This window comes from Camelus dromedarius, chromosome 14 (assembly GCF_036321535.1).
Source record: "Camelus dromedarius isolate mCamDro1 chromosome 14, mCamDro1.pat, whole genome shotgun sequence".
Classification (NCBI taxonomy): Eukaryota; Metazoa; Chordata; class Mammalia; order Artiodactyla; family Camelidae; genus Camelus; species Camelus dromedarius.
The window spans coordinates 22,766,709-22,790,961 of record NC_087449.1 but is presented as its reverse complement, the minus strand read 5'-3'; the positions used below and the strand labels follow the sequence as shown (position 1 = coordinate 22,790,961).

At 44.4% G+C, this 24,253-nt stretch overlaps 1 protein-coding gene across 4 annotated transcripts in view; it reads left to right on the top strand.

Annotated features, from left to right (window-relative positions):
- Nucleotides 1–339: 339 nt before the first annotated feature.
- Nucleotides 340–24,253, top strand: part of AK4 (adenylate kinase 4) — a 70,319-nt gene continuing 46,405 nt past the window's right edge. The window contains exons 1-2 of one of the 4 annotated variants that reach the window (XM_031465307.2): nucleotides 387–466; nucleotides 953–1,222. In XM_031465307.2, coding sequence (XP_031321167.1) covers nucleotides 1,078–1,222 — 145 coding nt within the window. In that variant the 5' untranslated portion in view covers nucleotides 387–466; nucleotides 953–1,077. The other 3 variants (XM_031465311.2, XM_031465309.2, XM_064493503.1) reach the window with 3 other exon arrangements.

Here is a 24,253-nt window from a genome sequence, read left to right as displayed (position 1 = left end):
ATCACCTAGCCCAGAACTTGATGCACAGTAGGCGCTCAACAAGTTGTGTTTTTTCCTTCGTCTCTACAGCAGAACGGGTCCCTAGGCGACCGTAAGGGAGGGGTTTCTGTCCCCTGCGCCTTCTCCACCTCCCTTCGCGCCCGCGGGCCCGCCGGGTCTTGGGGAGCACTTGGGCGGGGGGGAGGACAGAGGAGCTGCAGGGCGGGGAGCGGGCGCTGGCGGGCGGGCGAGCGGGCGGCTCGCGCGGAGCTGGTCTCCCGCTTACGTAAGGCGCGAGTCCCGCGCGGCCGGCCGGGGCTCCGAGTGGGGGCGGGCGGAGGCGGCGCCGCCCAGCGGGATCCGGGCTGGAAGCCTCGGAAGCGCCGCGTCCCGGCCGAGGTGTGTGTTTATTTGGCTGCTCTGGGTGGAGAGGCGCTGGACTCCGGCTTCTCGCGGTGGGGAGCGCATCCGTCAGCACTCGGCCGAGGTGGGCGCTGGGGCGTCCTCGCGGGCGACGGGCAGCAGTGGCTGCCACGACTCCGGGGATGTGACAGCCGCCGGGGAGGGGCCGAGGCGCGGACCGAACGCCGCCGACGTGCGGAGACCCGGCCTGGGGCTCAGTCCCCAGGCCGCTCTGGGGGTAGGGCGACTGGGGGCGCTCTTGGAGTCACCGCCCATCCGGCTCCTCACTCCGGGGAGACCCGCGTGGGGATGCTGGGCCGCCCGGCCCCCTACTCAGATGGGGCGTGGGGCGCGAGATCGTGGAAGGGACCGAGGTAGGACGGGACAGGCTGACCCCCGAGCCCCCGAGGGCTGCCCTGGCCAGGCGCGGGCGCCCGGGAGTTCCCCAGGATCGCAGCGTGGGGGCGAGGAGGGCGGGGAGGTGTAGCGTGGCGCCTTACTCCGCCTTCGAGCCGCCCCGGCGCGGGGCTGAGGGGAGGGGTTGTCTCAAAAGTCTCTCCTTCCCCTGCAGGGGCGGCGGCGAGTCCCCGCGCAAGCCCAGGGTGTCAGGCAGGGGCAGAAGAAACAAAGTTCCCGGGGCTTCTCTGAGGCCGCTGTCCGGGTTGCGTGTTCGGCCTCCCCCTCCTCGCCGAGGCAATGGCTTCCAAACTCCTGCGCGCGGTCATCCTTGGGCCGCCCGGTTCGGGCAAGGGCACCGTGTGCCAGAGGATCGCCCAGAACTTTGGCCTTCAGCATCTCTCCAGCGGCCACTTCTTGCGGGAGAACATCAAGGCTAACACGGGTGAGGGGCTGCGGGGGCGAGGGGCGGGGTGAGCGGACGCCAGATCGGGTGAGGCAGGGAGGCGAAGGGCCCGCGAGGGGCCGGGTCTCGTCGGTCCCCGGGAGCCCTTCCCCCGCCCGCGTGTGGTCGTGCAGGCTCCTACGTGCCGGGGCGCATGCAGCCGGTGGCCCGCTGCCGTGCGGCTTAACCGCGCCCGGGGAGGAGGCCAAGGCTCGCCGGGAGGAGGGTGGGAGGTGCGAGCGGCTCCTCTGGCTGTGGGGTAAAGCCGGCAATCACCCAGATGAGGGAGCGAGATTAGGGCAGCTCAAAACCGCGAGCTTCCCTCTCGCCCGGCTTCCTTAAGGCTAAGCCATCCCCGCCCCTTTGCCGTCTCCCACCCCGTCTCTCGAGTCGTGGCCGCCGCAGCGCCCCCTTCTTTCGCCAGAGCCCCCCAGGCCGAGCGCCGCCCACCTGTGGGAATCGGGCCCCGCCGCGCGCTGGGGAACCTGTGGCGCGCGCGCTCCTCCTGCCCCTCCGCGTCGCCTCGGGCCTCTGGGCAGAGCTCTGGGTGGCTCTGAAAGGCCTGTCTGTTCGCTGCCGCCCTTCTAAGGTAAACTCTCACCAGTAACTCCCCTTTCTTTCCAAACCGGGGCCTGGCCGTTAGGAGACAAGGAGGAGACTCAATCTGATAAATTACATTTAGAATCCAGCTTCCCTGGAAATGGCTTCTTGAGAATGCCTCCATTGGCTTGCATGGTGAATTTGGGGATATAGGTCGCCTGTTCTTGGTCTTTCAGTACGGCCCCTCTCCCCTCCTTCCACCCCGCGTTCACACCAGTGCATAATGAATTGGCATTAAAAGGCGAGAGGTAGCTGTTATGCCGCTGCGAGGTACACAGCCCTTCTGGAATGCAGAAGCTCACAATTAGCAACTCCTTTATGAAAACTTGTTATTGCAAATGGGGTGCTTCACCGCCGACACTGTTCTCATCGGTGTCCTGGATGGTTGTGGCCCATTATGGGCTAATTATCCAGGGATCTTCATTGCAGAAGCAAAGATTAGTTTGACGAGGTTGGTGGAGGACGGTGCTGGAAAACTGGAAGCTTAAAAGCGAGGAATTAAGAAATATCTCAGAGGCAGAGTTTTATTCATTATCTCTTGAGCAGGCTGTAAAAGCAATCTTTTATTTGGGCTTTAAGAATACTGCCCCCCACCCCCCATCTCTCCAGGGGCTGAGTTCTGCGTACTAGATTGCATCTTGAATTTTCTCTTTCGAGTATTGTTACCATAATTGGGTCTATTTTAATTTTAATACCACATTCAAATGCATTTTATTCCTTCAGTGTTTGGAATGCAGTTTGGGGATAGGGGCGGAGAACTGCATGAGGGGGAAGGCTGGCTCTCAACCCAAGGGTGTTGTGGGCAGGTGTGGCTTCTCCAGGGTAGGAAGATGGAGGCAGTCTGGGGAGGCAACTGCTGGAGTGGGATTGAGCCCATTTCCCCCAGTTCTCTATATCTGACATAGTAACTTGTTTCCTCCTGGCATGAAGGTCTTCACACTGTCCATCCTGGGACTGGATTAGTGGCTCTTTCCATTTTTAAAGAGAATGTGATGGGAAGTAGCCATCTGTACTTTCTTAGAAGTTTTGAAAACTTTCCACTTGCTGTTTTCCTTTATTTTTTTCATTTTAACTCTCCTTTGTTATGAATTTTAGTTTCCATTCTCTTTCAAATGCTTCCCCCCTGCCCCCCCCCCCCGCCACTTTTCTCTCAGGGTGACTATGAAATGTTTAAATTATCTTTCTTTTGCTTTTGGGAATCAAGTAGTTTTTGCATGAACCAATATAAAAAACTTTATCAGGGAAAGAAGAAGAAAAAAAATAAAGGACAATGATTTGTTTTGAAAGTGGCCTGTTTCTAGTGGACTTGGAGGGTGATCTTGGATTATTTTTCTCTCTCAGAAGGTCTAAGAGTCTTACAGGCTCACTGCCTGTTAAATAAGAAAGCATTCCGCAGTGTTTATTTTCCTGTTACCTGCTGTTTGCTTTTAGCCAGTTTCCCGGTAGAGGAGTTCAGCGACCCCTCTGTATGTACCCCGTCATAGCTGAAGGATTGAAAGAGGTGATGAAGCCCAGCAAAACCCCAGGAAAGAAAACCTTGGTAGGAATTTGAATTGGAAAGAAGCTCAGGCCATCTGCTCCAGCCTGGAATGGGGCATGCTCCTGTCCACATGGCTTTCCTGCAGCCACTGCCTGCTGAAAAGCTGCTCCTCTCTGGAAGGGCTGCTCATTGCTTAGGTGAAGTCTTCCCTCACCAGTCTGGGCAGAATTTGTCTCTTTCCTCTGCACATAGCTTGTTGATTCTGTTGCTGTCACATACAGTTATGATACGGTGCAGAAAATGTCTTCTGCGTCATCCGGTAGATACTTACTGAGTGCCTGCTGCATGTCAGTGTTCTGGGTGCTGGGGGGCTATAGCAGTATTTCTTCCACCTTCACCACATTCCAGTTCTCTCTGATAGACTTAAAGGGCAGTGAACTGACGAAGTACCTAATGCATAAAAGGAGTTCAACAAGTCTGTGATGAAGGCATGGGTCACTGATTCTCTCTACATCTTTCCCAGTAGAAGTCAAACAGCCTCTGGCGATCAAGTTCATTTTGCTTAATTAGCTCTGATTTATGGTAAAAGTTTGTATTTACTATGGATCTGAGGTTAGCCTCGTGACTGATGTTAACCATTGGCTCTGCCTGGTCTGCCCAGAGCCGTGCAAGCTGGGACTTGCCAAATAACTTATTTGAAGACCCACCCCCAAGTCTTAGGCTCACATTTTCTTTAGTACATTGTATGAATAGAAGAGAGGGTTCTGATAGGTTGCTAGAAGCCGGGTCCTACACTCTGTCATAAAGAATATTAGCTTTTTTCTCTCTATGTGTGTAGTGTTTGCATACATGTGCATGTGCACACACACAAGGCTGGCATTCAATAGTGAGTCCCATTAAAACTTATATTTAGTGATAGTTTCTTTTGTTGAGTGATGGGTGACTGAAACCTCCCTCTGAATGTGTGAGAATTCTGTTTTAATGATTGGCCAAATAGTGGAATTTTAAAAAATCACATTCTGTTCTGGATCGAGTGCAGGAAAATTGGCAAGTTTCCATTTGGAAGCATCCTGGACTTGATTGAGAGAAAAGATGTTCAAGAGCAAACCTGTTTCTTTTAATTAATATTAACTGCAGCTCTTGCTGAGGTTTGCAGATGGGGCCAGCATTTCAAATTAGACTATGGGCTGAGCCTCTCTTCTTTGAAAAGATGACCTAGTTCAGAGGGTTCAGGTTTTTTTTTTTTTTTAATTCTCATTAAGTATAAATGTGTTTTTTCTTATGTAAGAATGAAAACTTCTGAGAATTATAGGACAGAGAAGAATATTAGAGAGACTAATATTCAACAGTGTATCTAAACCAAATAAATAGTTCACCTCTTTGTAGACCATATAAACTCTTGGCTTATCCTGGGATTTCTAGAATATGCTGTATTCCATTTTTTTCCCCCTAGCTTAGGGAGACTTGGGATGCAGCCCACGTCAAGGGTCTGGCCATTTTGGTGGAATCTCTCTGGTGCACAAGTCCTCTCCACATCCTCCCCCTATTTTTTCTGGTTTCTTTGTCTGAGGGCTTTCACGCGTACTTGAAGAGAACTATTTGTGACTTGAATAAGGTGTCCCCTGATGGTAAGAATGCCTTTGCCACATGCACAGCTGAATCTGAGCATTCTTCTAGTGTAGTCATTTTTTTTTTTAAAGTAGCTTTTTCTAATTAAAGTCACGCCTTGTAGAAAATTTGGAAAATGGGAAGCTGTGGAAGACATTAAAAAGGCAGGTAAAAATTACCCACAATTCCACTCTGACACTTAAATTCTAACAGAAGTTATTTTTTTCTTTTCTGTGTGTTTTCCCCTCTACCTCCAACAAACTAACTTGGCATTGTATTGGTTGATAACTGCTCCCCCTTTCACTTAGACATGTATTGTGAGCATTTTCCTGTGTTCTTAAAGCTTCTTCAAACACATTTAAAATTTCTATGTAATAATGCATTCATTCAGCAGATACTTTTTGAGTACCTTTTGAGTACTCTGATATCCCTTAGTTCTTAGAGGTGAGAGTCCACAGCAAGGTGAGGAGGGGACAGGGAATAAACAGCATAGTGTTTGGTAAAGGTGCATGTGATGAAGGAGATGAAATGGTGATGGGTTGGTGATGAGGTCTAAGGTGGCTATCCTAGTTGTGTGATTAGGGATGCCTATCTGGGAGGTGAGGAACCACGGGATGAACACCTGATGATCTAGGAGCAGAGTGTTCCAGGGAGAAGGAACAGCAAGTACAGAGGCCCTAAGGTGAAAATGAGCATACTTTGTTCAAGGAACAGCAAGAAAGGCAGTATGTTTGGAGCCTGATGAGCAAGGGGGATGTGGAGGAGATCAGGTGAGAAAGGTGAGCAGGTAGAGCCTTGAGGGTCCTGGGAAAGACTGGACTTTGGCACTGAAAAGCTATTGAAAGGTTTTAAATAGGATAGCGACGTGAATGGATTGACTTTCTAAAAATTGACCTTTAGGATGCTGTGTGAAGTGACAACGGTCGTACCAGGGAGGCCAGGTGGACGAGGAGAGTGGACCATTGGACTAGGTGGTGGTGGTGAAGGAGGAGAGGAATGAAGGGCTTCAGGATGTGTATGAAGGCAGAGCTGACCGGACAGAATGAAGTGGCCGTGAGAGGTGACGGAGAGAACGCAGTCTACCATGAGTCCTAGGATTCTGGCCTGAGCCTCTGGGTTGAATGTGCCTTTAGATTGAACTAGAATGTGCCTAACCAATGTATTGTGGAACATTTGATTTTTTTGCTGTTTAATGATGCTCTTATGAACATCATTGTATAAACCATTGGGCAGATAAACCTTGGCATAGGTTACTAGGAATAAAATGACTGGACCAGAATAGTTTTAAAACCACAGGGTAACAGGGGAGTTTTAAATTTACAAACATCCAGTCAAGGTCTTGGTGTAAAAGTAGCTAATAGGTGCTACTTTACTGATGTACTTTCTGGCTTACTAAATATATTATTCAAGTATAGACAGAGATACACACATATTTGTGCCTATGTATTTAAACTCTTTCCTTGTTTTTCTGATTATAAAAATAGTATGTGTAAGTTAACAAAAGTTAGAAAGCCAAGAAAGATAAAGGAGCAAAACCTGGTAATCCCACTAACTGGAAGGAAAAAAAATACTGTTAATATTTTTATATGCAGTGTATCTTCTCGACTGTTTTTCAAGAATATATTATGTATTACTCTTTTGAAAATTGCTTGTTTTATTTCACTATGTGTCATTATTTTTCAGTGTCATTAACAGTCTGTTCTTTAATGTGAGTTTAATGCTTTTGTACTATTTCAATATAATTTTTATTTCACTCTTGATTTTTTGAAAAGGTAATACATGCAGATAGTAAAACTTTCAAATAGTACACTAGGAATGGAGGGGAAAATCTCCCATCCCTGACTTCTGTTTCCCAGTTACGTTCCATACAGATACTTTTTCATCTAAAGAATTTGTGCATACACATATCTCATATATGTATGTATAGTGGTGCCTCTTTTTTTTATGTACAAATGTATATTTTATTTTGCACTTCTTTTTTTAAAACTTAGCAGTATAGCTTGGACATTGATTTCAACTAGCATATGTCAATCTACAATATTCTTTTTAAAAAAATCTGCATTTTTTTTTAATGTACAGCTGTGCCGTTGTTTCTTTTCTATCCATTCTCAGATGTTTTGGTCTCAAGACCAAAACACATTTTTTTAACACATTTGAAAATCATTGAGAACCCCAAAGAGACTTTGTTTATAAGGGTTCTACCTATAAATACTTATATGTATTATTATATATACAGATATAGATACTGTTAGAAATTAAACAGAAAACTTAAAAATATTTACTAATTCATTAAAAATAACAATAATACGCCCATTACATGTTAACGTATTTCTATAAAAATGCAACTTTTCCAGAACAAACTCCAGTGGGAAGTATCTGGGTTGTTTTTGCGTATTTGCAAATCTCATTAATGTTTGGCTTAACAGAAGACAGCTAGGTTCTTACATCTGGTTCTTCATTCAGTTGGTGTGCTATGTTGTTTTAGTTAAAGAATTGGAAGCATATCTGGTTTCACCCAGATATGTAGTTAGAGAAAGGGGGAACTCAGACCTCTGGAAGGATGCCTTGGGCCCTCAGGGATCCTCGGACCACACTTGGAGAATGGCCGGTTTAACCAGTCCCCTGCTGTTGGGAGTTTAGGTTACTTACAGTCTTTTGATATACAAAGCATGTGATGCTGAATGTCCTGTAAACATTTTCAACAAATGTGTAAGTGCCACTCAGTATTGGCTTGTGGGATGCAAAGAGGTGAGAAAAGTCTGTTCCCTGAAGGAGCTGCCAAGTTAATTGGGAGAGGCAGTCAGGCAAACAAGCATGAAGTCATGAAAGCCTGCAAGAGGTGGGTCCTGGGGACACAGGGAAGAGCTGGCCTACTCAGCATTTAGGAGGATTAGGCGAGACTTTTTAGAGGAGATTCCTGAGCCGAGTTTTGACAAATGAGCCCAGCTACAAATGAGGTGAGCAGAAGTGGTTGTTGCCACAACATACTTGGAACTCCTCTTCTGGAGCTTGGTTGTGGTCCACAGAGATCACTGCTTTTGTGACTTGATCGCACCTTGTATATTATCACTTTAGACCTCACTCATCTCTTAATTACACGTGCTATCAAAGGAAAGGGTTATTATGCCTGCTCCGTATCACCTTTTCCAGTTTCCCTTACTTGTGCTTACCTCGACGACACACACACACACACACACACACACACACACACACACACGATGCCATGAAACTTAATCTTCTGCTTCAGACTTCCTGAAACTCCCGTGATGACGGCTGATCATGAAACTAGTAAATCAGGTACTAGGCTAATAGCCACAAATTCACCCATTATGAAGGGCCTGTTTCCTTTAAAACCTACCAGGTAAATCACTAAGTGGTATTATATTATGCTAGTCTGCTCTATGTGGGTCATATTGTGAGACTGTCTAAGGACTTGGAAATTACATTTTTGTTGTAAAATTCTGGAGCGTATGCTTTCACAATGGGTCAGATATATCAACCATGTATTGTCTTTTAGCAAACTAGGTTTTTGTTTGTTTGTTTGTTGTTTTAAAGCATGAGCAGGTGGTAGAGGCTACAGATTACTCTGCCTTTTTCCCCTCCACCATTTGATATTTTTAATTCTGGTTGGCCTTTAAGACACAGTACAAAAGGTCTCATTTGTACAGCTTCATCAAGTCCAATTAGATGGCCAATGTTACATTTTAACAGTCTCACCTCCAAGTTTCAAGAGTTCTTGTCCTGGTTAAATGGCAGGTCCAGCAGCACGCCTCCCTTCCTTAGCCAGAGAGACTGATAGTATTGAAATAATGCAAAGTCATTCCTGCTCATCAAATTCCCAAGAAGCTAGAAATCAACTGTTTTCTGTTCTTCAGCACTTTCTTACTGACCAGTAACCTGTGACCCTGGCACTTTGTAATTCCTGTGACTTGGTCATTATAACTAACATGTGCAGAGGGTCAAGCGTGTGCCAGCCCTGCGCTGGCTGTTGTATGAGCATTCTCTAGTCCACATGCAGATCTACAGAGCAATTGTAATTCTTCATTTTACAAATAAAGAAATGGCCTCAGAGAGGTTGAGTTATTTATCTTAGGTCAAACAGGTAAATAGAGAAGCCAGCATTCACTCTTGAGACTGCATGGCTGGGATTCATTATATCGTGCTGCTGTGTGGGTACTCCAGTAACTAGTGACTGTCCACTTAATGTCTTAAAAATGCCACACGGGGGCATGAATGGCAGGGAATATTTGCAGCTTAGTTCTCACAGGTACACTGAGATTCAGCAGACGTTTTAAGGGTTGGCTAGAGAGATGTGGTTTGTTGTTGTTGCCATTCTGTTCCTAAAACATTAAAAAACAAATGTAAAAAAGGAAACACCGACTTTCCCTTTTCTCCCACAAAAAGGACCCAAAAAAGGTCTAAAATAGAAACCATGTGTAATTGTGAGGAGACAGAAACTGCTTTTCATCATAATGTGATAAGACTTCTGGAATAATACCTGAACTTGATTTTTCATGAGTCATTTGACAGATGTTTCTATGCCTGTATTAGGTATGGGGAGGCATGCATGAGTGCCCTCGAGGCATTTACGGTCCAGGATTCAAGTCCAAGGTTCCACAGTACATTCCCGTGGGCCCTGGTGGGGTGTATGGTGAGCATGAAGTGTTGAGGTCATGGACAAGGTGGGAGAGGGCGTTACGCAGAGGTGCTTTTCTCCCGTGATGCCCTTTCACACTCCTGTTCATCTCTCAGAGTCTATTTTCAGTCTCATCACTTCCATGACAATTTTCCACAGCTGTGGCAGCTACATGTCATTTTCTAATCTGAAATTTCTCTTATACCCATCAGTGTCTCTAACACGGCACGCATTGTCACCTCCCTGTAAGACGATCTATTTTATAACCTCAGTTACAGTCTCTCACCATCTGAATAGTAAGTTCATTAGTGCCAGTTCAGTTCAATGACTGTTTTGATAGCCTATTTGTGGCAGCAGGGGAGGCATACTATAAAAAAAAGGGAAAAATAATCAAGATAACTTTGTACACTGTGTACCTTATGTAAGTACGATGAAGAAACAGCACGATGACAGAGTGACTGGGAAGACCGCTTTAGAAAGTGAGGGGGCCTCTCTGAGGAGGTGATGTTCAAGCTGAGCCCTGAATGAGTGTAGAAGCCAGGTGCGTGAGGATTTGGGGGCAGAGGGAAGAGCATGTGGCAAGACTAATGTAGGAGTGAACTTCCATAAGTGGAGAGAAGAGGAGGCCGGTGTCTCAGGAGCACCATGAGTGAGGAGGAGAGGGCAGAAGAGGAGGCTGGAAAGGTGGGCATGGGGTCCTTTGGCATGGCTGGGAGTTTGGGCTTCATTATACCTGGATATTAAGTGATGGGTTTTGGGTTTTTTTTTTTTTTTTGGTTGTAGTTATTTTTGTTTACTTTTTATGTATAACAGCTTTACTGAGATAACTTGCATATAATAAAATTTACCCTTTTAAAGCATATAAATCGGTGGTTTTTAGTGTATTTTATACCCATCGCTGAAACAAAGCAGGACCCTCGCCTCTATTACAAATCCTTTCCATGAACCCCATTTCTTGATTGTAGGTAAAAGGCTTCAGCCTCCTAGACCTTCCCTGAGTACCAAAGGGCAGATTCAAACAGTTGCTTATCAGAGAAAATGCAGAAAAGAAGGGAGGAATGGTCAAACAGTAGCGCGGCCCTGGGGCAGGGTCTGGGTTCCTCCTGAGGAATATACATAACAATACCTTTGAGTTCTTCTGCGGGAACCAGGGCCCCCACTCAAGTGGAGGCTGGTAACTTCAGGCCGAGCACAACCTTCCTGGAAGCTGAGATACCTCACCACCAACCAATCAAAAGGAAGTCACACATCCTGCAGCCCCCCCCTCCCCAAATTTTGCCTGTAAAAACTTCTCCCCTCAAACCATCGGGGCGTTTGGGCTTTTTGAGCACAAGCCTCTCTTACTCCTTGCTTGGCCCTGCAATAAACCGTTCTCTGCTCCAAACTCAAGACGTTTACGATTGTTTGACATCACTGTGCGTTGGGCATGTGAACTTGGGTTTGGTACCATTGCCACTATCTAATTTTGGAGAATTTTTATTATCCCAGAAAGAAATCCTGACTCATTAGCAGTCATTCCCTCTTCTCCCCTCCAGCCCATGGCAATAAGTAATCTACCTTGTTTGTATGAATTTGCAATCTTCTGGATGTTTTATATAAATGGGTTAATAAAATATATCTCTCTTTTTTTTTGTAGCTGGCTTCTTCCACTTAGCATGTTTTCAGAATTCAACTATGTTGTAATATGTATCAGTACTTCATTCCTTTTTATTGCCAGATAATATTCTATTGCATGGCTATACTACATTTTGTTTGTTCATTCAGTAGTTGATGGACACCTGGGTTTCCTGCTTTAAACATCAGTATACACTTTTTTTTTGTGTGGACATAAGGGTGTATACCTAGAATTGGAATTACTGAGTTATGAGTTATATGGTAACACTTTAATTTTAAGGAACTGCCAAAATGTTTTCTAAAGCGGCACCATTTTACATTCCCTCTGGCAATCAATGAGGTTTCCAATGTCTTTAATCCTTGTCAACGCTTGTTATTGTCTTTTTCGTTTTTATTTCAGCCACCCTAGTGTGTGTGAGGTGGTCTCTCTTTGTGGTTTTGATTTGTATTTCCCTAAGGACTAAAGATGTTGAACATCTTTTCATGTGCTTTTGACCATTTGTATATCTTCTCTGGACAATTGTCTATTTAAATCGTTTTTCCAGTTTTAAGATTGGCTCATTTGTCCTTTATTGTTGAGTTCTTTATATATTTTGGCTACAAGTCTCCTATTGGATATTGTTTGCATATATTTTCTCTCATTCTGTGGATTTTTTAACTTTCTTAATGGTGTCCTTGGAAGGTTTTAATTTTGATGAAGTCCAGATTTTTTTTTTTTTTCACTTGAGCTTTTGGTGTTGTAGCTAAGAAACCATTGCCCAATCTAAGGTGAAGCCATTGTTTTAAAATATGAAACTGATGATCTGATTCACATTTTTTAATAGCTCTCTTAGGCTATTTGGAAACTGGATTGGAAGGTTCTAGAGTGAAACTATAGAGAACAGTTTAGGAGGTCGTTACAGGATCCACAGGCAAATGAGTAAACTTTAAACTTCAGTAAGCACTCAGTAAATCAGTGTATTCCAATAGCGTCCTGTAGATGGGAGTAAGACGGTCTTTACCTTTAAAGAATTCTTAAGGTAATACATATAGCCAAGTCATTGTTTTATCAGGCAGGTTATACTGAATACTATGGAATACTAAGGAATGAAAAATGTTTTATTAGAATAGTAAGGAGAGTTCATTTTTGTATCTCCAGTGTCTAACATACAGTCAGTGTTTAATAGCTGTTTGTCACACTTACGGATGACAGAGTAACCAAAAGCGATGGGAGAGATGGCATCAGAGCTTGGTCTTGGTGGGCGGGTAAGGTACTGGAAGATGGAAAATGGAAGCAGTGTTGTGAGACACCCAATGGGGCAGCTGGTCAGTGAGCCAGTGATGTGCGGGTTGGTGAAAGAATTTACTAGAGATTAAGTGTAAGAATAGAAAGGAGTTTATTGGGTGCGCTGTCGCAGACAGCAGCGGGCTACACAGATGAGAGGTGCCTGTGTGAGCACCGGGGTGAAGAACAAGGGAAAAGTTCAATAGTCACGCTGCTATAGGCAACAGCAGGCCACACAGGTGAGGGGTGCCTGCTCCAGCACCGAGGGCCAGGTGTTGGGGTGTTTTATGAGATCGGGTCACAAGGTGCCTGACTGGCTTGTGCACAGTCTCTGATTGGTTGCAGGTGAGGTAAGAACTTTAGGGTCCGTGAAGGGCAGTGGGATTTAGGACTCTGATAAGGTGGGCTGAAACAAACCAGCCTGAGCATTACCTAGGGCTGTTGGTAGGGGAAACACGCCCAGCAAAGAACACACCTATCTTTTGAAGAATCATTGGCAGATATCTGAGAGCCCAGGAATGGGAGTCTTGGACTTTGAAGGACATCAGTTGGCCCAACAAACAGGATATTTTTGACCAAAGAATCACGTCCGGGAGTAGGTGGTTAAAATTAAGGATATTTTGATTGACACCTAGAGTTGGAGGAATTATAGGCAATGAGGCTGGTGATGTCCCAGGGCTTATGTAGTTCCAGACCGAGTTTATAAATAGGAAGGCTATGAGGAGTCAATGCCTTCCTCAACCTCCTTTAGCGGCATGATTGTTGTTTTTCATGGCCAAGTATGGAGTGGACTGGAGCGGAGAGGAGGTGGAGCACAGCTAACGGTTTGGGTCAGGTAAAGGGTAAAAGTAATGGAAAAAGGGGTTTGGGAGAAGCTGAGGAGGTGATGGCAGTACCTGATGTGACCGTCTGTGTATGGGAATGGTGGGTAAGGGCAGGTCCCACTGCAGCCCTTTGAAGAGTGGAACTTCAGCGATTGGAGGAAAAGTAGTCCCATTTAACACTGATGGGCAGTGCAGGGGTGGGGAGGATAGTTTAACACAGCTAGTGGAAGTTCCAGGGGAAGGATCCCTGGCCTTTGGCACAGCAGGTGGTTGGCAGGGGAGTTGGCTGTATGGCATAGAGGAAATAGAGTTGCGGTTTGGAAGTCATGCATTCCTCAGGCCCAACCTCTTTCTAGCTTTGTGAACTGTGAGGGCATTAACTTGATTTCCTCCTTTGTAACAGTCCCTACCTCACAGGGCAATTGGGAGGGTCAGATGGGGTCATTTATGTAAAATGTCCAGTAAATAAGAGGTTTCTCTCTGTGGTTTGTTCCCTTCTTCCCTCGAGTCATATGCTTTGATTTCATTTAAAATCTTCCTCAGTGAACATGGTGCTTTGAATGGAGTCGCTAGCACAATCCAGAGGGGTTTAGGCAATATATGTGGGTAGGTGTGTATGGAGGTGTGTGTGTGTGTGTACAACTCAGCCACTCAGCAGAGGCTATCAGCATTTGCTGTTTTAAAACTCTGTTAATTGTATCATCCTTCCATTTTCCTTTGAATTTGTCTTGCTTCTGTTCTTGTCCAAACAAAAATATTTATGCTAAAGTTACGTGTGTGCCTCTTTTGGAAGACTCCCTTAAGTAAAATGGCGTTTTTAAAATTGTGTCATCATTAAGATAGACAGTTTTCTAACTATACCTCTCTGTCTGATTGGATAGATTTTCTCAAGGTCTTTTTAATGTACTGGACTCCTGGTATAGCGGATCCAACTTTTGCTTTGTTTTCCTAAATTCTAACTCAACTGCTTCTGTAGTTTTTCTTGTACACGACCCCTATAGATCTTGATAAAAGCAGCCAAGGTAGTTTGCAGGAGAGCTAGAAAATATCGATTGCGTGTATGAGTATAGTTTCCCAGTTTTCTTAAATGGTAACTGTAAATACCATCTCAGGACATAATTGAGCTTTTCCAAGAGGGAGATTAACTTTGAACTTGCAATACTTCAGTGGCTTAGTTTTTTAAAAATCAAGACTATAGCTTGGAATAAGATGAAAATGCAGGACCTCCATTTCACTGAGCTCCTAGTTTTGTTTTAGTTTTCCAGGTTTCTTAGGAATGAAACATTATGCATAACAAGGACTGCGTTAAATTTAATTATTTGTTTCATTTCTTAACATCCTAAAATTGGAAGGGACTTTAAGTCCTTCTGTCCAAGGGGCCATTCTGTGCTAGATCCCTTCTACGGCAGCTGACAGCCACTTGCCTCCTCGGGAGGCAGGCTCTTTCACTGCTGGACAGGTCGAATTGTTGGCAGATCTTTTCCCCCTTATACTGAGATGAAAGCCAGCTCCTTGAAACTGTCATCCATAAACTGTCATCCACTTATCCAACTTCAGTCTTTTAGTGTCACATAAATCAAATCCCCTAGCTCTTCAGATAATTGAAAATAGTTGCTAGGCACCACTTCCCTGACTTAATTTGTCTTTTTTACCCCCTAAGAAAAATAACCCTAGTTCCCCTGGCCCTTCTTCCAATGGTATCATTTCTAGATTCTTTTGCAGCCTGGTTTCACTATGACCATCCCCATTGACAACTGGATAAATGTGGCAGGATCCTTGTAGCTATGTTACTGAAACCTGGCTTCCTCTCTTGGTGGGTGTCAAGTCAAAAGACATAATCAAGCCAAAGACTGGGAGAAGAAAGGATTTATTATGACTTGCAGCAAGTAAGGAGAAGAACACCAGGGATCTTTCCCAAAGCAATGTCTCCCCACAGCAAAATTGGGGAGGTTTTTAAGCTAGGGGTACATGCATATTCATGAAGAGGCTTGAGCAGAGGAGAATTCAGCACAGAACTGGGGCAAAGGTTGACAGAGTCCCAAGCCTTAGTTAATTGAAGTCAAGAAGGTCAACTTCATCACTCCATCCTCCACCTGGGTGGGGGCCTTAGTTCCGGCAGAACTCAAAGGTAAGTTATTATGTATATCACTTGAGGAGGAACAAGGACTCTGCATTCTCACTAGTGTTTGACTGCCTTTTCTCTGTCCCCGCATTCCTTTATTCCCTTAAGATCATTGATTACTAAGACCTGTTCGAGAGCAAGCACTGTGGCCAGGCTTGGACCGCAAAGTGGCCTTGGCCAGAATGCGCTCTCATGTCAAGAAAGCCATTCCTGGTCCTCTTTCTCCTGGGGTCCCCTAACCTCTCTGCTTACAGCTGTCATGGATTTACTTCTATAATCTGCTCTCTAAATGAACACATGGTTTGAGAGTATTTCTGAACGTTGTCCTGCCATGCACACTGTAGCTCAGGTAGCCTCATAAAGCTAACAGTATTTGAGAGTATATACCAGGGTCGTCTCAGACCTAAGCACAGATACTGATACAGGAAAAAAAAAAAAAATGAATGTGGGACTTGAGGAGGGGCATGTCCCAGGTCTCGGTTGAGTCCCTGGGCCGTGCCCCGCCAAGGTCCTTGGCTTCGCACAGGAAAGAATTCAAGAGCGAGCCACAGTTGAGTAAAGATAGATTTATTTAAAGATACATATTACACAGAGTGTAGGCTGTTTCAGAAGGCAAGAGAAAGGTGTGGGTGTTGGGTGCTCAGGTTAAAGTAAAAGTAGATACGCACTCCATAGACCAGAGTGTTGGCTGTCTCCGAAGACAAGTGAGTGGGAGAGGGCCAAGAGGTGTGGTATCTCCAGTATTTACAGGTTCTGTAACTTCACATGCCAACAAGTGGGAGGACCATTCCAACTACTCTGGGGAAGGGGCTGGGATTCCCAGGAATTGGGCTGCCGCCCACTCTTCAACCTTTTATGGTAGCCTTGAAACTGTCATGGCGCCTGTGGGCATGTTATTTATTATGCTGATAGATTACTCTGAACGAATAATGAAGCTCAAGGTCTACTGGAAGTCCAGTCTCCTGCCATCTTGATCCTCTGGGCCTACTGGGAGTTGAATCTTCTGTCATTTTGGTGTTAATCGCTGTATCATTCCTTGAATGTCTGTGTCCTGCCCTCTTCCCTCCTGTCCCAATATCAGCTACTCCAGACTACTCAGCTCTGAAGTCCTGTCCTTTGAGTGAGGGTCCAGAGATCTCTCCTCCTTGGCTCACTCTGAGGGTTAAAATAGCCAAAGAATTACAAATTAGAAAGGGACAAATTAGAAAGATTCCAAGAGTTGGGTGAAATTATCCCTTAGCCTAAATGTTGTAGGACATGGATTGGCGATGAACAGCTCAGGACTACATTTGCCCAAATTGTCATTAATTATAGTTTATTTAGATTGCTTTTCACATATTATTTTTAAACCCCAAGACTATAGAGACTTATGCTGAATACTTTAGCAGTGCAAAGGTCTCTAAGTATAGCTGGGTTTGGAATCTGACTTGGCCACCCTAGCTGTACAAACCTGGGCAGTGTAGCTAACCTTTTTGTGTTTACTCATTTATAAATGAGAGTAATGGTAGAGCTACCTCATAGGGTTTCCTTGTGTGTATTAAGTTAATATGTGTTGGCAGGGCTGAGGCTAGGGTGAGAGGAGCCAGGCATTCTCCTTGAGTGAAAAATTTAAAGGGTTGCCAAAAAAATCAATAACCAAGATAAATCGTAGTTCAATGCAGTAAAATGAACAAAATACTGACATTTCAGATAGAGACTAGATTTGACAGGACTGAGATTGGGGTGAGATGTGTGGGAGTGAATTGTACAAGTGCAGGGTTGGAGCCCATCTTTATGTAAAATTTTCATAGTTTTGCATCATGAATATTTTGGCCTTAATTTTGATACTTGAAAACATTAGATTAAAATATTATTTATCTTGATTACTAGAGTTTTTTTTTCCGTGTGTCTTCTCCAGTTTTTACCCCAAGAGCTCCACACTTCCCTCCCTCTGGTTGCAGGCCAGCGTGTTGTGTGTTGGGGTTTGTTGTTTGTAGTTACTGCAAGGATGGTAGTTTTGTGGAGGAAATCCATTTTAAGAGCCTCGTGGAAGGATTTCTTTCCCTAGCAGAGATATTTCTCTTAGGTTGTGTCAGAGTGCCAGTCCAAATCTCATCATCAAGGTCAATGTTAGGTTTTGAAATGTCATTTTTCAAACATTGCTGAAGTTCACACCCCAGAGAATAAGAAAAAAAAATGCATGCACTGAGCTTATGTCTAGAGGAATCTAGCCAAACCACGACACTGTAAAATCGCTTCTCCTGGATGGTTGGAATTGTGAAGGACATCGCAGATGGTGGCCGAGCTGGAGCTGGAACTACTGTTAGTCACTTGGCACAGGCGTGAGATTTTCTAAGTGACAGAAGCCAGGAACCTGGTGGGGAGTGGGAGGTGGTGCTTCTCAAAGTTAAATTATGGTGATAGAATCTTTCTGTAACTCTGGTTCTGCTCCAGTTTGCCTTTATACAGGCTTGATTATAAACATGTCTTAGAAATCTGTTTCATAGTTAGTGACCAGTGAAAGACAAAAAAACCCCAAAAACAAACAAAAAACCCCGAAAACTTCCCCAAACTGTCAGAATCAATGTTTTAGAGCTTTGTCTTTGACGGTCCAGGTGTTACAGGCAAGGCAGCTCTGTTAGGGCATCACCCTATTGCAATGGCTTTGCTTTCCTTCCTTCCTTCCTTCCTTCCTTCCTTCCTTCCTTCCTTTCTTTCTTTCTCTCTTTCTTTCTCTTTCTTTCTTTCCTTTCTTCCTTCCTTCCTTTCTTTTTCCTTTTTGATGCAGATTTATCCACTGTTGCTTTCCACACAAAGAGAAATAGTTGCTCTTAAAAGGTCACATAAGCTGGATGCTGTTGATGCTTTGCATAAACGACATAAAGCTGAATAAACTAATAATTAACCATAGCAGTTATTGTTGGTTTTGATCAGGTTTAAATTCACCTGAAGATTTAATCATTTTTGTTTTAGATTCCAAAGAGTGGAATTCAGTTATAAAGTGGAATGCGTTTAAAACATAACTTTATTTTGTCTGCTGCTGCCAGACGTTGCCGCCTTGCAGTGGTGAGGTGGCTTCACTGCATGAGCTTGGTCACTTTTAGAGACTCCAGGTATCTTTTCTGGCTTAGGATTAAAAAAAAAAAAGTGGAGGGAGGATGAGAAATTCTTGTCTCAAAGGAACGTGTGTCACCTTCTTGGTACCAGTTTTTGGAGAACAGCTGTGGCAGCTGCTGAACTATGTACATCTGCTTTGTTTTCCTCCTTTCACTTGGCAGGTGGAGAAAGTGTGAGAGTTTAAATGGAGTCTAAAATTAGTCTGTCTGGTGGAGCATTCGATTTCGTGGATATGCTGTTTGGAATAGCAGTATCTAGTGGCAGATGTAGAAGCTTGGGTATAGAATAAGCTTTGAGGTTGAAATCCGGGGACCAGGACAGCAGCGGCAGTTTGATTTACGAGGGCCACATCCTCAGATGTCTAGGAACTCATACTGGAATAGAGACAACTGTGGGAATGCATTGTCCTAGTGTGAAAGTGATCCTCGGTTTAATGGGCAGAGTTTAATGTTTCCTGTTGGATAATAATGTACCAGCTCATCTTTAGATTAGTTAGTGAGATAAGACGTCCAGAGTGGCAGGATGAAATCCAACGCTTTCTTCTCTTCCTCCTCGTTAACTTCTGCTTCTGGGCCAGCTTGGACTGCATTTTAAAGAGATTTGCAAACCACAGATCCTGGGCGTTAGTGTTGAGTCATTACAATGGGAGTGCTTGTGCTCAGGAATAGACGTGTTGTCTTAGAGGTGGGGTGACTGGTGACACTGGGGGGCAGTCTGTGGTGCCTGGCTGGCCATCCAGCATGATCTGCTGAATTAGGAAGACTCAGGTTCCCCCACCTGCTTAGTGGGTACACAGCGTTTCACTGGCTGCCCTACTAACCACTCTCCCACATCACCTCTTTCTCGGATTGCTTGCTTCCCTGGAATTCTCCACGTCTGCTTTTCAGTCTTGTAAGAGCTGCCCTTTTCTGCCTTCCCTTCCTTCGCCTCATGTAGGACGTTGCTTTTATTTCTTTCTGCCTAATTTAAGGTGATTGTATTGAAGATCTGGGGGTGATGAAGATTAGTCTGGCATGAGCAGCATCTTGACGTGGCATATTAGATGCCATTGTCCTCAAACCTTGGCCGTACCACACACCCCGCTGTCCCTGCCTGCCACTCCCCCAGCTTGGAGTTCAAACTACCTTCTTGCTCTGTCCCTTTCCAGAGAATTGTTTTCTCTATCTCTCAGCTTTTAATCCTCCAAAACCTACTACTTCCTTATCCAGAAGAGTTTACCCCTTCACCGTCAACCCCCCAAATAAGTCCTAGTCCTACATTTGCTGATCCAAAAACTCATTAAATTGCTTCCCCTCAACAAAGGACCCGGAACAAAGCATAGACAGTTGCTTTAAAACTTTGGTGTGTGTGTTTTTTAAACCTGATAAAATTTTAGGTGAAAGTTTCTTATTTCCCTCCCCTCAGGTACTTCTAAGAAAGAGTGGAGTCTCATTAAGACTTAGTTTCCCTTTGCCCAGGACAGACCCTCAGGTGTTAGTGTTTTGTTTTGTTTTTTTTTTTCTCTTGCCACATTTTATTTTGCTTTACTTTCTTCTTTTTTATAAATCTCATTTTTGTTTCCTTATTAAACTTAAAACTTATTGAGGGAATCCTTTTCTCCCTGACGCTTGCTTAGTTTAAGTCACTCAGCTGAACCTGTCCTTGGGGTCTTGTCAGCTGGGGAGAGGGCAGATGGCTGAACAAAGGGTTCCACTGTGGGAGGAACTGGGGCCGAGAGACTGACTGCTTGAGGAAGAGGAGGAAGGCGTGGGGGCCGGGCCTGGGGAGCCAGCGCTGTGAGGCGTGTGAGGTGCAGGCTCTGGGGTTGTATACTGCCTGGGAAGCCAGCAGGCCATTTGCTCAATCAAGCGTCTCTATCTCCTCGTTTCTGCAACTGCAAACCAAGAATAATAATGGTACTACCTCTCAGCGTTGTAAAAAATAGATGAGATAATGCGCATAAGGGGTTCGAATAAGGCTTGGCCCAGTGTTTGATTTTTTTAATGTGACCCTTAATAGTGTTGAAATAAACTTCTAGGCCCGAGATGGAACTACTCCTGCCTGGAGTGCCACGCCAGCAAACCGAATCTCAGATAACTGTCGTGTTCCTGTAAATGCTCTGCTAGTCCAGAAGCCCCGTATATCCAGTCAGCCAGTCCCTAACACCAAGCCGGCTCTAGTCTAATCGCCCTAACCAAGGCTGATAGTGTGGGCCCGGCCAATCAGATATTTCCTTTTTGTCTCTTTGTTCTTTATTCTTCTTGATCCTCTGAGGGCTTCCTGCCTTCTGCCCCATTTCGCAGTTTTCCAAAAGGAGACTGTCCGTTGCATGAACTATTAATATTTGTTTGTATCACCTACATTGTCATCTTTAATCATTTTTTTTAACAATAGGAATTAGTTTAACCTTATGGTTAAGTATATACATAGAAATACATAAAACTAACACACATTTAAAAAAGTTTAAAATATTCTCCCTTTCTGTGTACAAAACACCTTTTAATTTCATAAAAACAGTATAGTGATACTGATAGCAGTTTGACAACCACTAGTCCAGCACTTAATAAGTGTTTAATGACTGTTGCCTCTGGTGTTTTTTTTCCCATTATACTTTATCTATTTATTAAATAAATTGAACTGCTTTTATTTTATTTTTACTGAGACATAATTGACATACAATATTATATTAGTTTCCAGTATAGCATAATGATTCGATATTTATGTTATGAAATGATCTCCACAATGTGTCTAGTTAACATCTGTCACCATCCATAGCTATAAAACTTTTTCTTATGATGAGAACTTTTAAAATCTATCTCCTAGCAACTTTCAAGTATGCAGTACAGTACTTTTAACTGTGGTTACCGTGCGCTACATTGCATGCCTGGGAACTGAGGCATGTAACTAGAAGTTTATACCTTTGGCCCCCTTTACCCATTTCACCTATCCCCTACCCTCTGCCTCTGGCAACTACCAGTCTGTTCCCTGTATCTGGGAGCTTGGTTGTTTTTTCTTTGTTGTTGCTGTTTTTAGATTCCACATATGAGGAATCGTGGTATTTGTCTCTCTCTGTCTGACTTATTTCACTTAGCATGATGCCCTTAAGTTTCATCCATGTTTTTGCAAAAGGCAGGATTTCATTCTTTTTATGGGTGAATAATATTCCATCGTGTGTGTGTGTGTGTGTGTGTGTGTGTGTGTGTGTGTGTCTGTCTGTCTGTCTGTCTGTCTGTCTGTCTGTCTCACGTTTTCCGTATCCATTCATCCACTGATGAACACTTAGGTGGTTTCCATATCCTGGCTATTGAACTGCAGTGAGCGTGGGGCTACACAAACCTTTTCAAGTTGGTGTTTTCATTTTCGTCAGATAAATACCCAGGGTAGAATTGCTGGATCATGCAGTAGTTCTATTTTTAATTTTCTGCTGAACCTCCATGCCATCTTTCATGACGGCTGCCCTCTGGTATTATTACTGTTGTTGTCTTTGGTGGTGTTAAGGGACCGACTGTATGTCAGCCTGCTCAGTGGACTTTATGACCCCACTGGGAGCCCTGGCAGAAGAGAGTGTTAGCATCAGCTGTTTTCCTCCTTTCCCTTTGTCTGCAGGACTGTCTGCTACCCGCCTTGGGAGGCTGGTGAGCACGCACATCTTCCGTGTTCTTGCAGTAGCTCTCCACCAGAGTGTTGCCAGAAAGCTCTGATGGAGGGAGGGAACAAGGGAGGGAGGCAGAGAGAGAGGGAGAGAATCCCCACGGGCAGCAGTAGCAGTCCATCCTGTTTGAGCAGATGGCACTGGAGGGAACAGCAGCTTCCCTTTGCTGACCTGCAGCCAAGATCTGCACAGAGAGGCAGCCGACCAGGAGCCTGGCACAGCCAGGCCCACACCCGGGCCTTCTGAAGTGGGAAGGAATTCCTTTTATGTTGCTTTAAAAGTGAAATTCCTCCCTGTCCTCTGAATGGGCCTAGTAATTGGGTTTGATAAGGTTACAAGGAGGGGGCAGAAAAAAAAAACAACAAACCCAAACTAGAGAGCGTGTGAGATTTGCAGTATGATCCTATTTCTCAGGGCTGGAAAGTGCCTGGCAGGGTGAATACCAAGGCAGACTTGCAGCATGCGAGCTGGAGGAGGTGGTTAAACACTCTGGGTCTAAAACTCATCTATGATCTTGGCAAACCTTTTGGATTACTTGCCTTTTCCCATTTGTTCCCTTGCCCAGCTTCTGTTGCCTTCATTCCTGTCTGCTTTTTCTCCTCTGCTGCTTATGTAAGGCAGCGTGGGGTCCTTGGCCAGATGTTCCTGGTGTGCCTATAAATGCATGTGTTCCTATTCTGGGCCAAGAAAATACTCTCTGATGTAGGACATCCCAAAATTTGTTGGCTTATGAAATTCCAGCATCTTTTCTTTCATGATTTATTTAAAGCCTTAAAATGAAGTGACTGCACTGTTCTTTGAATCAGTATGGCGAGGGTCAAATCATTGATCTGCTGCTGGGATGAGAACGCCTAAGGGTAAAGAACCTGCTGGGTATTCTTTGTGCTTGGATATTGGATCACCTTCTTTCTCAGTAATGCTCGCCCCTCCCCTACCCAAAGTCATGGCTTTTGTCCACGCATATTTTTATCTTGGCTATTATAGAAACACACCCACCGCCAACACATTTCTGGACCCAGGGTACAAAATTAGACTAAGTGAATGTAAATATCCAGTCTGGCTAGAGAGGAAAAAAAGCAAAGAGGCCAAACAAAGCATTGGCCCTGATTCCCAGGAAGTCTTCCAGGCTAGGTGTGGATGACAGAACACTAACTAACAGATGATTCAGGCCTGAGTTCAGGTCTGGACTCCACTCCTCACATCCAGAATGGGTATAATGATCAGTGCCTTAGCTGCCCGTGAAAGCAAGGAGACTCTCCTGAAGTCCTTCTCCTAACCTCAGAGGTTGAACGTTGGTGGCAGAAAGGATCCTGGCATGTTGGGAAGCCAGTCCTCTAAGCCACAAAGCCAGGTACAGGGAGTTGAAATTCCACCTCTGAAATGATAGAAATTGCAAGAGTCCAACTCCTTCACATAGATGAGGAAACTTGAGGCCATGATAAGTGAAGAGACATTGATGTGGTCAGTCCTGTTGGCAGTGACGTGGAGGCAAACTGAGAACCAGGACTCCTGACTCCCAGCCTGGTGGGAATTCCTTGTATCACGTTGGATCTTTGTCTCATTAGGAAGGCATTCCAGTGTTTTTAAAAGGTTCTTCTCCCTTGATAAAAATGCAGATATTAAAAATGAGTCAACTGTATGATCTTACTTACATGTGGAATCTAAAAAACAAATTAAACAAAACACCTTGAGCTCATAGATACAGAGAACAGATTGGTGGTTGCCAGAGGTTGGGAGGTGGGGCAAAATGGGTGAAAGGCGTTAAAAGAAAGGTACAAACTTCCAGTTATAAAATCAGTAAGTCATGGGGATGTCACGTACAGCATGGCGACTATAGGTAATAATACTGTGTTACATGTTTGAAAGTCGCTAAGAGAGATTTTGAAAGTTCTCATAAGAAACAAAATTGTAACTACGTATGATGACAGATGTTAACGAGACTTTTTGTGGTGAGCATTTCACAATATAGACGAATATCAAGTTGTTAAGTTGTAAGCCTGAAACTGATATAATGTTATCTGTTAGCTCTCAATAAGTAAAAAGAAATCACATTACAATTTCTAAATTTTGATCTCACAATTAGTGGTAAAGAGATACACATTTGTATTTTCATAAATTTGGGTTCAAACCTAGATTTAAAGAAAAAAGTCTTTTAA